Genomic DNA, 14,554 nt, shown 5'->3' on the forward strand with positions numbered 1-14,554 from the left:
CTGTGCAGTGTTCATCTGTGAACTCATGTGGAAGCAAGTCACCCTCGTTCGAGGGACCGCCCATGATGATGATGATGTGCAGTGTTGCCTTGTCGTTGCAGCTGTTGCGCGATTTCGAGCTACTGCTATTTGATCCTCTGGACTCGCCGTAGCCGTCAAGTTGTTGTTAAGCAGACGTGTTGATCGCGACGGAAAAGCCCCAGAAACCGGGATAGATAGAGAGAGAGAGAGAGCGCAACCGGGATAGATAGATAGATAATTAGTTAGTTAGTGAGTGAAAGAAACTGGGGGAGGGAGGGAGAGAGAGTGTGGGATAGAGAGTGTGAGAGAGAGAACGCAGACCCGGGACATGGCCGACGAGTTGAGCGAGCGGCTCCCGGCGGGGAGCGACTTTGACAGCGCGTCTCGGGATCGGGATTGGGGTAAGTGTCGGGGCCTGGGTTTTGTAATCCGGACAGGGGCTGGAGCTGGCAGTGGTTTGGGATTAATGCTCAGGGTTATGATCAGTGACTATCTGTGAGCTGCAGGGACAGGAGAGTGTCCTGGGATAGGGGGCTGTGGTGAGGAGCACCAACCGGAACCACGAGGAGTGTTAATCAGCTAGTCTGGGTTGAAGTTAGATCGGCTGTTTGTGTGTGTGTGTGAGACCTTTTTAAGAACCACAACTCTGCGAGTGGGAAGTTCATTCCCTTAATTTACAATCTGAAATTGTAAGTTCAGAGTTTCACATGTTTCAAACCTGTGTTTCATTAACAGATAACCAGTTACAGAGAAAAACCATTATTCTTCAGTTTCTGTGAAGGGGGACTTGACTTCATTGGGATAACAATGCTTTGGTTGCTAAAATAGTGCCAAAATTATAAGTGTGTTTGTGAAGATTTATGCATTATTTTCAAATTTATAGTGTTATAAAGGAGTACCTTTTATCAGTTCATTTGAAGCATTGAATCAAGGATTCTTCTCTTTACCACCCGCACCCCGCCGCTCCCCATGGCAAATGGAATATAAGGTGGAGAAATTAGAAGTTATCCACTTTGGTAGGAAAAATACAAAAGCAGAGTATTTTTTAAATGGTGAAAGATTGGGAAATGTTGCCGTTCAGAGGGGCCTGGGTGTCCTTGTGTATGAATCACTGAAAGTTAACATGCAGGTACAGCAAGCAATTAAGAAAGCAAATGGTATTTTGGCCTTTATTACAAGATGATTTGAGTTTCAGAGTAACGATGTCTCACTTCAATTATATAGGGTTGTGGTGAGACTGCACCTGGAGTATTGTGTACAGTTTTGGTCTCCTTGCCTAAAAAAGGATTTTCTTAACATAGAGGGAGTGCAATAAAGACTGATTCCTGGGATGGGGGGATTGTCCAATGAGGAGAGATTGAGTAGACTAGGCCGATTATTCTTTAAGAGTTTAGAAGAATGAGGTGCTCTCAATGAAACATGCAAAATTCTTACAGGGCTTGACAGGATATATGTTTCCCCTGGCTGGGGAGTCTAGAACCAGAGGTCACAGTCTCAGGATAAGGGGTCAGCCATTTAGGACTGAGATGGAGAGAAACTTCTTCACTCAGAGGGTGGTGAATCTTTTGGAATTCTCTGCCCCAGAATGCTGTGGAGGCTCAGTCGTTTAGTCTATTCAAGACAGAGATCGATAGATTTTTGAATATTAAGAGCATCAAGGGATATGGGGATAGTGCAGGAAAGTGGAGTTGAGGTCGAAGATCAGCCATGATCTTTATTGGATGGCAGAGAAGGCTCGAGGGGCAGAATGGCAGCCTCCTGCTCCTATTTCTTATGTTCGTATGTTCTTCTTCGTTAAAATAATTTCATGCTGTGTCACGATCTTGACAACTCTGGAACCCGTGCCAAGTTTGGGCTGTATATTGCTCATGATTGCCGGAATTTGCGGTCACGCTGACTGCGAACTGGCAGCATTCGCCGTCATTCCATCTTTTAAATCCGATCGCAACTTCAGGATTTAGCGCGTGCGCAGCTGAATGTGGAAATCCTGAAATTGCAGCCAGTCATTCAGTGCTTCTCCACAGGTTGCACTTTGTCGCCCCACCTGTCCTGCCACAGAGCCGGGAATCTCTCAAATTAGGGAAACTGACTCAAACTTCGTCTCTTCTGCAGTAATTACGCTGTTAAATTCCCTACCAAAAGTTTGATCAAAAGGAATAGGGTGTAACTGGTGGTTTTAACAGCATATTGACTGCTAAACAAAGGTTATGGGCCTGAAAAACGAATTTAAATTTTGTGCAGTGTCACATTTTTCCTATTTTTAAAAAAATTCCATTTTGAAGAAACAAGTTTCTTCATCTTTATTTCAGGTTTTCCATTTCCCCATGTGAGAGCTCCAATCTAACCATTTTTAAAAAGTTAGAATTTTAATAGCTTACTCACTTCAGTGTTCACTGTCTGTCTGAGAGAATTCTGCATTTTGATTGGCTGCCAAGACAGTTTGTTGATGTCACAGCAACTCGCACGAGGGGATCCCCACTATACTCCGTTGATTTGAATTAAACGTTGGGAAAACCCAAAGATCTTTGTGGGACGCTTACTTCGGGGCCAGTGGCGAATGCCTTCGCTTCACTGCTGACTGCAAATTCCGGGCCAATAGCTGAGTCCTTCCAACGAGCTGCTGATTGTGGAAGTGGTGATTTTGTAGACTCGGATATTTCCTTCTGCTGAACTTGTTATCAATGAATTAAAGCACAAGAGTATCTTTTAATTAGGTTTATTGTCTAAACTGACCATAGCTTTAATTTTGGAGACAGGCACCAGTAAATGCAGGAATTGGGGAGGGCACCAGTAAATGACGGAGATAGGGGAGGGGCCACCAGTAAATGGGGGGTGGGGGTGGAATAGGGGAGAGCTCCAGTAAATGGTGCCAACTTGCAATGATGTTTGTGTGAAAGGTCAGAATGTTTTTATGGATTAAAAATAGAAATAAGGATCTTCCCCTGATGGCTAAGTTGGTAGATGCTGGACCACGCAGACTAGAAAGGTCGGAGGTACAATACCTGGTCTGTGTTGAGTTCGCTGATTGTGAGTCAGGATTGCAGTAATTGCACGAAAAGGCCAGCAGCAAGTTGGGGACACGAGGCCGGTATACATATGGTAAGCAACCACCAAAGCATGAGTGGCTGGAGAGAGCGTGGAAAAGCATAGCAGAGCCTGCGCATGGAGAGCAACGCGCTGAAGCTGGAGCCAGGGGGCCCGGGGTATAATGTCAGTATTCTACGGACAAATACGCAAGCTGAAAAACAGGGAGAGAGGACCTGAGGGAGGGAGGGGGGGTTAGTAGGAATATGTGTGTGTGTGTGTGTGTGTGTTAGGCCCATGCAGCAGAACCTGGTCTCCAATTGTCTTGGATCTCCTTGCCATTAGACCAAGACCTTGCTCTGTCAAGTCTGTGTGATGGCTGGTGTGCAACGTTAAAAGAATTCATATACAGGCATCTTCCACCCTTTTAAAATGAAGTTCGGGGCCTGGTCTCATCAGTCACCTTAGAACCCATTTTTGTGTGGAAGCAAGTCATGCCTGAAGAGAAGAGAAGGCGAGGATAGAAACATAGAAACATAGAAAATAGGTGCAGGAGTAGGCCATTCGGCCCTTCTAGCCTGCACCGCCATTCAATGAGTTCATGGCTGAACATGCAACTTCAGTACCCCATTCCTGCTTTCTCACCATACCCCTTGATTCCCCTAGTAGTAAGGACTTCATCTAACTCCTTTTTGAATATATTTAGTGAATTGGCCTCAACAGCTTTCTGTGGTAGAGAATTCCACAGGTTCACCACTCTCTGGGTGAAGAAATTCCTCCTCATCTCAGTCCTAAATGGCTTCCCCCTTATCCTTAGACTGTGTCCCCTGGTTCTGGACTTCCCCAACATTGGGAACATTCTTCCTGCATCTAACCTGTCTAACCCCGTCAGAATTTTAAACGTTTCTATGAGGTCCCCTCTCATTCTTCTGAACTCCAGTGAATACAAGCCCAGTTGATCCAGTCTTTCTTGATAGGTCAGTCCCGCCATCCCGGGAATCAGTCTGGTGAACCTTCGCTGCACTCCCTCAATAGCAAGAATGTCCTTCCTCAGGTTAGGAGACCAAAACTGTACACAATACTCCAGGTGTGGCCTCACCAAGGCCCTGTACAATTGTAGCAACACCTCCCTGCCCTTGTACTCAAATCCCCTCGCTATGAAGGCCAACATGCCATTTGCTTTCTTAACCGCCTGCTGTACCTGCATGCCAACCTTCATGACTGATGTACCATGACACCCAGGTCTCGTTGCACCTCTCCTTTTCCTAATCTGTCACCATTCAGATAATAGTCTGTCTCTCTGTTTTTACCACCAAAGTGGATAACCTCACATTTATCCACATTATACTTCATCTGCCATGCATTTGCCCACTCACCTAACCTATCCAAGTCGCTCTGCAGCCTCATAGAATCCTCCTTGCAGCTCACACTGCCACCCAACTTAGTGTCATCCGCAAATTTGGAGATACTACATTTAATCCCCTCGTCTAAATCATTAATGTACAGTGTAAACAGCTGGGGCCCCAGCACAGAACCTTGCGGTACCCCACTAGTCACTGCCTGCCATTCTGAAAAGTCCCCATTTACTCCTACTCTTTGCTTCCTGTCTGACAACCAGTTCTCAATCCATGTCAGCACACTACCCCCAATCCCATGTGCTTTAACTTTGCACATTAATCTCTTGTGTGGGACCTTGTCGAAAGCCTTCTGAAAGTCCAAATATACCACATCGACTGGTTCTCCCTTGTCCACTCTACTGGAAACATCCTCAAAAAATTCCAGAAGATTTGTCAAACATGATTTCCCTTTCACAAATCCATGCTGACTTGGACCTATCATATTACCTCTTTCCAAATGCACTGCGATGACATCCTTAATAATTGATTCCATCATTTTACCCACTACCGATGTCAGGCTGACCGGTCTGTAATTCCCTGTTTTCTCTCTCCCTCCTTTTTTAAAAAGTGGGGTTACGTTGGCTACCCTCCACTCCATAGGAACTGATCCAGAGTCAATGGAAAGATGCAGGAAATCAAGGTCATAGCTTAGTTCACTCGGACACAGGTTCTGCTGACATCATACACAGCTGTAGCTATTGCTTTGTAATCAAACCAAATCCTTCAGCCAGAATCTGATAAACAGTTGTCAATAATAGAAAAAGAGCAGTGAAGAGGTTTCATGCTGCACTATTTGAAGAACAGGGAAGTTCTTCCTGGTGACCTGCCCAATATTTATCCCTCAATCAGCACGACTAAAACAGATTATCTGGTCATTATCACATTGCTGCTTGTGGGAGCTTGCTGTGCGCAAATGGACTGCCGTATTTCCCACATTACAACAGTGACTACACTCCAAAAGTACTTAATTAGCTGTAAAGTGTTTTGGGACGTCCTGAGGTTGTGAAAGATGCTATATAAATGCAAGTCGTTTTTTTTGTTTTTTTCGCCTGTTTTTTATTTCTTTTCCCTTTTTTTTTCTTTTTCTTTCCTTTATTTATTTCCTCTTTTTTTATTTCTTGCTTTGCTCTCTTTTGGTTGTCTGTACCCTTTCTTTCTGTTAGTGGGTCACCTGAACAATCTTCATCATGAACTGTTTTTATATGGGGATTGTCTTGGTCAGATTCTGGCTCCTGAAGCTCGCTTGATGCAATGCAGCTCTGCTATGTTGACACCAGAAGGGTACACTTGTTTTTTTTTAAAATTCGTAGCCAATCTTTCCAATTCTTTGTCAAATCACAAACGCCAGAGGTCATCTTGCACACATCAAGGATCACTCTGCGCCAATGCTCTTAGCCAAAAGGCCGAGAGCCACTGCACCGTTCCTGGAAGTACTGCAATACCAGGTTCGTGCCATGGAGGTGGATGGGTCAGCAACCCCACACACCTCCGTGGAGGTGGATGGGTCAATCCACCCCACCCACTTGTTTTGCTCTTGGCTCTTGGATTCAGCTGCTGAGTTGAATGACTCTGAATTGTAGTTTTAATGAGGGGAGTTGGCCCAGGGATGCCGGTGTTTCACAAATTGACCTAAACAAGCATCAATTGGAAAAAGATGCCCAATATGCAACACGTACATGACAACAGACACTTGCATTTGTATAACACTTTTAGTGCAGATGTATGGTGTTTGTTTTTCACTCTACTCTGATTCTTAGACCTCGGAACTTAGAGTGGGAAAAGACAACACGTGGCACAAAATGCAGGCTTAATCCAGTGTCAGTTTTATTACGCAACAAAAAACGACGAAAACGTCAGGACTAGACTTTTGAGAGAAATTGACTTAAGACATACAATCACCATCCCTGGCTGTAGCTATTGTAGGTTTGTGGTCGTTGATTCCATGACTGGTTGGTTCTTCGGTCCGTTCTCTGCAGTGCTGTTCCCGTTCCTGTCCTGTCTTTTTGTGTTTCTGTGTTTGGATATTTATATCGATAGTGTGAATAAGTTTCCCTCTGGGCTGGGGTCCGATTAATGCATCTGCATCGATGTGGTGATGAGTTTGAATGGCTACTAATTTGCACACGGAGTCGACAGTGTAAAAGATAACTCCTTATCCTTAATGCCCTGTTATCCGAAAATGTGCATTTCATAGGGTGCTTTGTAGTCCTGCTTTCTTACAGACTTGTAGTCTCTGGGGTGAACTGGCGGCCAATCAACTCCAGGGCTCCTCTGATAGATAGTATCAATCTCTTTGTCTGTATGCATAACCAAGTTTAGTCCTTGACCACAGAGATTGTTCTTAATGGGTGATGAGTCACCTCTTGCCCCAAGCTGGTGCCTTTTCCCCTCCCAGGTAGTCCAAAAGTTTTTACTTTAAAACAGTTTGTTCGTGGCCTCTTCCTGTGCCTTGTTCCAAAAAAATAGATGTACATATAGATTGGGCTAACCAAACTAGTAGCAATACGGTGGAGGAGGATTTCCTGGAATGTATAAGGGATGGTTTTCTAGACGAATATGTCGAGGAACCAACTAGAGAGCTGGCCATCCTAGACTGGGTGTTGTGTAATGAGAAGGGACTAATTAGCAATCTTGTTGTGTGAGGCCCCTCGGGGAAGAGTGATCATAATATGGTAGAATTCTTCATTTAAGATGGAGAGTGAAACAGTTAATACAGAGACTAGAGTCCTGAACTTAAAGAAAGGTAACTTTGACGGTATGAGACGTGAATTGGCTAGGATAGACTGCCGAATTATACTTAAAGGGTTGACGGTGGATAGGCAATGGCAGACATTTAAAGATCACATGGATGAACTTCAATAATTGTACATCCTGTCTGGCATAAAAATAAAAAGGGGAAGGTGGCTCAACCGTGGCTAACAAGGGAATTTAGGGATAGTGTTAAATCCAAGGAAGAGGCATATAAATTGGCCAGAAAAAGCAACAAACCTGAGGACTGGGAGAAATTTAGAATTGAGCAGAGGAGCACAAAGGATTTAATTTAGGAAATAGAGGGAAATGGGGGAAAATAGAGTATGAGAGCAAGCTTGCGGGGAACATAAAAACTGACTGCAAAAGCTTCTATAGATATGTGAAGAGAAAAAGATTAGTGAAGACAAATGTAGGTCCCTTGCAGTCAGAATCAGGTGAATTTATAAAGGGGAACAAAGAAATGACAGACCAATTGAACAAATACTTTGGTTCTGTCTTCACAAAGGAAGACACAAATAACTTCCGGAAGTACTGGTAGACCGAGGGTCTAGCGAGAAGGAGGAACTGAAGGAAATCCTTATTCATCAGGAAATTGTGTTAGGGAAATTGATGGGATTGAAGGCTGATAAATCCCTAGGGACTGATCGTCTGCATCCCAGAGTACTTAAGGAAGTGGTCCTAGAAATAGTGGACACATTGGTGGTCATTTTCCAACATTCTATAGACTCTGGATCAGTTCCTATGGATTGGAGAGTAGCTAATGTAACTCCACTTTTTAAAAAAGGAGGGAAAGAGAAAACACGGAATTAGAGACCCGTTAGCCTGACATCGATAGTGGGGAAAATGTTGGAATCAATTTTTAAAGATGGAATAGCAGCGCATTTGGAAAGCAGTGACAGGATCGGTCCAAGTCAGCATGCTTGACAAATCTTCTGGAATTTTTTGTGGATGTAACTAGTAGCGTGGACAAGGGAGAACCAGTGGATGTGGTGTATTTGGACTTTCAAAAGGCTTTTGACAAGATCCCACACGAGATTAGTATGCAAAATTAAAGCACATGATATTGGGGGTAATGTATTGACGTGGATAGAGAACTGGTTGGCAGACAGGAAGCAAAGAGTAGGAATAAACGGGTCCTTTTCAGAATGGCAGGCAGTGACTAGTGGGGTACCACAAGGTTCAGTGCTGGGACCCCAGCTATTTACAATATACATTAATGATTTAGATGAAGAAATTGAATGTAGTATCTCAGTTTGCAGATGATACTAAGCTGGGTGGCAGTGTGAGCTGTGAGGAGGATGCTAAGAGACTACAGGGTGACTTGGACAGGTTAAGTGAGTGGGCAAATGCATGGCAGATGCAGTATAGTGTAGATAAATGTGAGATTATCCACTTTGGTGGCAAAAACAGGAAGGCAAGATATTATCTGAATGATGATAGATTAGGAAAAGGGGAGGTGCAATGAGACTTGGGTGTCATGGTACATCAGTCATTGAAAGTTGGCATGCAGGTACAGCAGGCTGTGAAGAAGGCAAATGGCATGTTGGCCTTCATAGCGAGAGGAATGAAGTATAGAAGCAGGGAGATCTTACTGCAGTTGTACAGGGCCTTGGTGAGACTACACCTTGAATATTGAGTACAGTTTTGGTCTCCTAATCTGAGGAAGGACATTCTTGTTATTGAGGGAGTGCAACGAAGGTTCACCAGACTGATTCCCGGGATGGCAGGACTGAAATATGAAGAAAGACTAGATCGACTAGGCTTATATTCAGTGGCATTTAGAAGAATGAGAGGGGATCTCATAGAAACATATAAAATTCTGACGGGGTTGGACAGGTTAGATGCAGGAAGAATGTTCCCGATATTGGGGAAAGTCCAGAACCAGGGGTCACAGTCTAAGGATAAGTGGTAAGCCATTTAGGACCGAGATGAGGAGAAACTTCTTCACTCAGAGAATTGTGAACCTGTGGAATTGTGTACCACAGAAAGTTGTTGAGGCCAGTTCGTTAGATATATTCAAAAGGGAGTTAGATGTGGCCCTTGCAGCTAAAGGGATCAGTGGGTATGGAGAGAAGGCAGGAATGGGGTACTGAAGTTGCATGATCAGCCATGATCATATTGGGATCGAAGGGCCGAATGGCCTACTCCTGCATCTATTTTCTATGTTTCTATGTTACACAGAAGAACATCTCAAGGCGCTTCACAGGAGCGTCATCAGACAAAAGGAGTTGTTTGGCCAGAGAAGTGGGTTCTATTAGCAGCTGTGTTTTGTGAATAATGGATAGGTTAGAATAGTTGCATCTGCTGGGGTGGGGGGGGGGGAACGGATGCAGGGCAAAGGGGGGGAGAATGCGGGGCAAAAGATGCGGGGCAAAGGGGTGGTGAGGAGGGAATGCAGGGAAAGGAAGCGCTTCAAGCTAAATAAATGAACTGAAGCAAGCTCAATACTTTGTTCATTATTCCCCAAGTGAATTCAATGTTCAAAGTTTATGGGTGTGTACTGAGCTGTTCTTCATGCCTGTGCGAACTGTACTCTTGATTTTGCCAAATTTGCTCTGTTAGTCGCTGTAGTTTAAACCGCACCCAATGCATGCAAATGTTTTAAAATGCTGGAAAGATCACGGCATCACAGCCGTGACATTTCTCAGTCAAGGAACTCTCTTTTGGGTGTCGGATGGTACAGGAAGGCTGATGTTATTTTCAGTCATGATACTATGCAGTGTTACCCACTGTGCACGTCAAACTTGGCAGTGGGATGCGAATACAAATTCACTCAAGGTTTCATGCCTGATGGGCTGTGGCGGCGGGTTATGCTGTCCAAGCTCAGTGTTCCCGTTTTGGATGAATTAGCAGCGGGTACAGTGGCTGTTAGTCTCGCCCTTTCATCCTCCAGGACTAGCTCGGTTATCGGTAGCAAGATTACAATTTTATTTCTGACTCTGTAAATATTATGGAAATGAACATGCTAAATATGCCTCTTAAACTTTGTGTTTGAAGAAATCTGTGTTTTGTGACTTGCTCCGTTTGGTGCTGGTTGTAAAATGATGAGCTGCTGGCACTTCAGAATAGCAAAGAATTGTTCATTATTGAAATATTGGATTTTTCTTTAAGATTAGAATCTCACCAGCACGCGCTGGGCACTGGCATCGAGACTGCTTCAGTTCTACGTGTAAAGTTGGACAAAGGTGCAAATTAATTCCTTTACTGACAGAGTGCAATATTGAAACTTGTGCATTTTCTTTTACTGTGCCAGTGAATTGTAGCGCTTCAGTCTTGGAACATAACTGTCTGGGATGAAAAGAGACCATTTGGCCGTAGCTCTTGCATTATAACGTCCAGTGGTATTATTTTGGTCCCTGCCCAGCAGATTATTCACAATCCTTTATTGCTTTTTAGAGTGAAATTATTGTTCCTGTTTTTACTTCTCCAATTTTTCACTAATTTAACTTTGTGTCTCTGGTTCATTCTTGGGACATGGTTCGTGTTCTGGCAAGGCCAGTATTTATTGCCCGTCCCGAGTTGCCTTGAAAGATGGTGGTGGTGAGGCAACCTCTTCAACCGCAGCAGTTTGTGTGGTGAAGCTGTTCGCATGATGCTGTTGGGGAGGTACTTCCAGGCTTTTGACCCAGTGATGATAAAGGAGCGAGATATATTTCCAAATTAGGACTGTGGGTGACTTGAAGGTTCACCTCGAGACAATATTGCCTCTCTTTTTTGGGGGGTGCGCGGCTCCTTAAACAGGCTGCGTGGGCCTTCAAATTTCCGTGCATGCGTGTTTTTTTCTATTGAAACGATGGTGACAGGCCTGCGTGGACCTCCAGGCAGCTGCGCACCTTAATTGGATCATTGCCTGGAGGTGATGGTGTTCCCATTCCGTTGCTGCTCTCATTCTGCTCGGTAGTGGAGGTTGCTGCGGTGCATCCTGTAGAGAGTACACACTGCGGCCATGGCTTACAGATGGTGGAGTGCGGTTGTTAAATTTATCAGTCTCAATTGAAAATTCAGTGCACCGTCATAATGGGGCTGAAATTCCGACCTGAAACATTTCTACGAATTTATCTGGGAGGAGCCTGCGATTCCGGTGAGGAGGCCTTCTCTTCCTGCACTGCGAAGTGTGCTCCCATCCTCCAGGTTCCTAAACAGAAGGTGCAGTCAAGTGTGACTGCTCAGTCAATCAGGTACAGGATTCCCCAGCTTTCTCATTAATAGCAATGAGAACTCTATCTACGAAAAAAAAAACAGACACTAAACACATTAATAAAAAATAAAAAACACACCTCACATAATTAAGATTAATTGAAATTAAAGTTAATAAATATCTTAGAGAATTTTTTCCCCCGCGTTTTTAAAAAGTTTTAAAAATTATGGTTAAAAATAAATGTAACAGGGTTTTTAAAAATGTGTTTTTAAAATTTAATTTAATTATATTTTTGTATGTTTTTAAACACTTATGCCTGTAAAAGTAGGCTATGCATCTGGTTTTATCAGGCGCAAGAATTTTGAGGAGATTTGCTGGGCAAGATATGGGCAAATACCGGAATCTTGCCCTTGCAAATGTCCTCGTTCCCGATCTGCGTTGGATCTGTCAAGCTCCAGCTTGACAGATCGGAAAAGCTGGTTTTCAGCGCATGCGCATTGGGCACTTAAAAATGACTTTTGCGATGCCTTCCCGGGTCCGTTGAAACTCCGTATGGACCCGGGGAGGCCGTAATTTCTGGGCCAATATGACTATTAAGCTTCCTCGTTTCTAGATTGTGGTGCTTGAGTTTTTCTAAGCGTCGCTTGTAACTGAGCCCCATTAAGCCTTGGGGCTCAATTTTCCCATTAGCTGCACCGCTTTTTTGGTGCACGCTGCTTTTTTTGGCCTCACTTAAAACGTCCAAGTTTCCCCAAAGATTGTGTGGCAGTGTAAGTCAATTAGTTACGATTTTTTTAAGTTAGTGTTTTTTTGCGCCTGCGCCAGTTTTTCACATTTGTGCAAGTTTGGCCAATATACATTTTTCCGAGGACGGCGTATGTGACCACTTCCAAAAAAACCTTCTGGGCACTTAAGAAAAACCAGCGCGCATTAAAAAATCGCGCAGAAAGACACCATTGTTTTTAGGCGAAGTTTTGGAGGGAGTCAAGAACACATTAAATATGCATCATGAAGCATCATTTTTTTCAAACTTGAAGTGCAGAAAATAGAAATTTAATGCAATTCTTTAAGTTTGGATTTTTTTCAAAGTGCTACGCCACCACCGAATGTCTCCAAACCGGGCTTGAGGGTTGGAGTGTCGGCCGGCAGAATCAGTCCCTCGCTCGGACACAGGCTTGAGGCTCAGCTTAAAAAGAAGCCCGGGGACGCGGGGGGTGAGGGTGTGTGGAAGCCGAACTGAAGGGATGAGAACCCTTACACTATGCAGCAGCATCAAAAGAAGCCCGGGGGAGAGGGGAAGGGGGGCGGTTGGGTGGGTGTTTGCTGAACCCTGTGTCCGGGCGAGGGAGCGATTCTGCCCGCTGACCCTTGAGCCCGGTGAGGAGCCGTTCGGTCAGTGGTGGGGTGGTACTTTGAAAAAATCTCAAATTAAAGAATTGCATTAGACTCCGTTGCCCCAAATGTCCTCACATTTGAATGCCTAGCTTCCTGTTCGAAGCAAGCCTATTGCACATGCGCAGACCTGGGTGTGGTCCATACTAGGGTGTCGACCTTGGGGAGAGAGAACAAAGAAGCTTGTCCTGCTGTTTTGAGCTTCTTGCAAAGGTACAATTTAATCATGGGGCAATACTGACAATGCCATACCTCATGCAAGCCTTCTGCATGATGTGCTGCGGAGGAGATGATTGATTCGATGTCATCGCATGAGGAACCTCAGAGCACGTAGGATGATGAGCAGGAGACCTTGCCCACATCGGGTATATCGAGACAGGCATTCATACCTGCACCTGAGTGATGCAGACTGTGTGAGAAGGCTGCGTTTCCGCAAAGAAGTTGTAACTGACATCTGAGAGTTAGTAAAAGCCGACCTAGAAGTGTTGGGAGGACTGCTTTGTTAGTTGAAGTGAAGGTTACAGCTGCACTTTCATTCTATGCATCTGGATCATTCCAAGCCACAACTGGGGATGTGTGCACCATTTCTCAACATGCAACACACATCTGCATTCGGCAGGTGACTGCTGCACTTTATGCCTGGAGGAATGACTACATCAAGTACCCCCATGATCGCCCAGGCAATGAGTGAAAGGGCCTTGGGCTTCTCCAGGATTGCTGACTTCCCAAAGGTACAGGGCTGCATTGATTGTACCCACATCGCCTTGTGAGCAACTTTTTGGAGGATTCCGAGATGTACAGGAATAAAAAAGGCTTCCACTCCGTTAATGTGCAGCTCATGTGTGACGACATGCATCGCATCATGTCAGTTGATGCGAGATACCCTGGGAGCACCGATGATGTGTTCATCCTACATGAGAGCGTTATATTTGCCATGTCTCAGCAGCAGCCAGAAGGGCATAAAAGAGAGCACCATTGGCATCTTCAAACAGCGTTTCCAATGCTTGGACCATTCCGGAGGCTACTTGCAATATACTCCCTTGAGGTTCTAGGTCAGTGAACTGTTGTGTGCTGCCTTATGATAACTTAGCTATCCTGAGGCAGCAGCAGCTGGTAGTAGAAGACCCACCTGAGGTGAGAGTGGCTGAAGAGGAGGAGGAGGAGGAGGATGCAGATGAGGAAGAGGACGAGGAAGCCATGCAACTACCTGAACCTGGAGCACAACAGCGGAGGAGGGCGGGCCATCGTGCCCCTTTAACGATTGCTCAAGCCTTGTGCCAGCTGCTCATCCATGAACGCTTTGCTGCCTGAAGGCTCAGCGGCAACGATTCCAAATGGACCATGTTTACTGTTTGGATCTATTCCGTTGTGTTGTGTTAATGGAACATATAATGGAAATGATTCAGTTATAATTTAAAATATATTTAATACAAACACATGTTTGCACTTAACAAAAATATTCTTGTATCAAACTTTAAAGTTTTGAGTTAAGATCACTTACAAACTTTTAAACTTGTAAATTTACATAACTTACAAAAAACTTTTAATTTGAGAACAGTTACAACTGTAACAACAGCAGCAAAGAAAGGCTGCACCCATCTCTCCTCCACCTTATTCTAAGACCGTCCACTGCGCTTGGTCTTGTTGACTCCAGCCCTTCCCGCAAGCAGTGGCACAGCGTTTCTCGGGTTGGTACCAAGCTTATTCTTTCGAACATCTCTGGTAATGCACACTTCTTGATGGAGAGGGGGCGGCGGGGGCAGCCGGTAATGTGGAAGGCCCGGCTTGGGCCTCTTCAGAGGCTGGTCTGGGGATTGCAGTGGGCGTGGCA

The 14,554-nt window shown here is 44.7% G+C and overlaps 1 protein-coding gene across 1 annotated transcript in view; it reads left to right on the top strand.

Annotated features, from left to right (window-relative positions):
- Nucleotides 1–159: 159 nt before the first annotated feature.
- LOC139269165 (cyclic AMP-dependent transcription factor ATF-6 alpha-like) overlaps nt 160–14,554 on the top strand; it is a 686,031-nt gene continuing 671,636 nt past the window's right edge. The window contains exon 1 of the mRNA XM_070888266.1: nt 160–422. Coding sequence (XP_070744367.1) covers nt 350–422 — 73 coding nt within the window. The 5' untranslated portion in view covers nt 160–349. The remainder of the gene's footprint in view (nt 423–14,554) is intronic.

The sequence above is a fragment of the Pristiophorus japonicus genome, chromosome 8 (assembly GCF_044704955.1).
Source record: "Pristiophorus japonicus isolate sPriJap1 chromosome 8, sPriJap1.hap1, whole genome shotgun sequence".
Taxonomy (NCBI): domain Eukaryota; kingdom Metazoa; phylum Chordata; class Chondrichthyes; family Pristiophoridae; genus Pristiophorus; species Pristiophorus japonicus.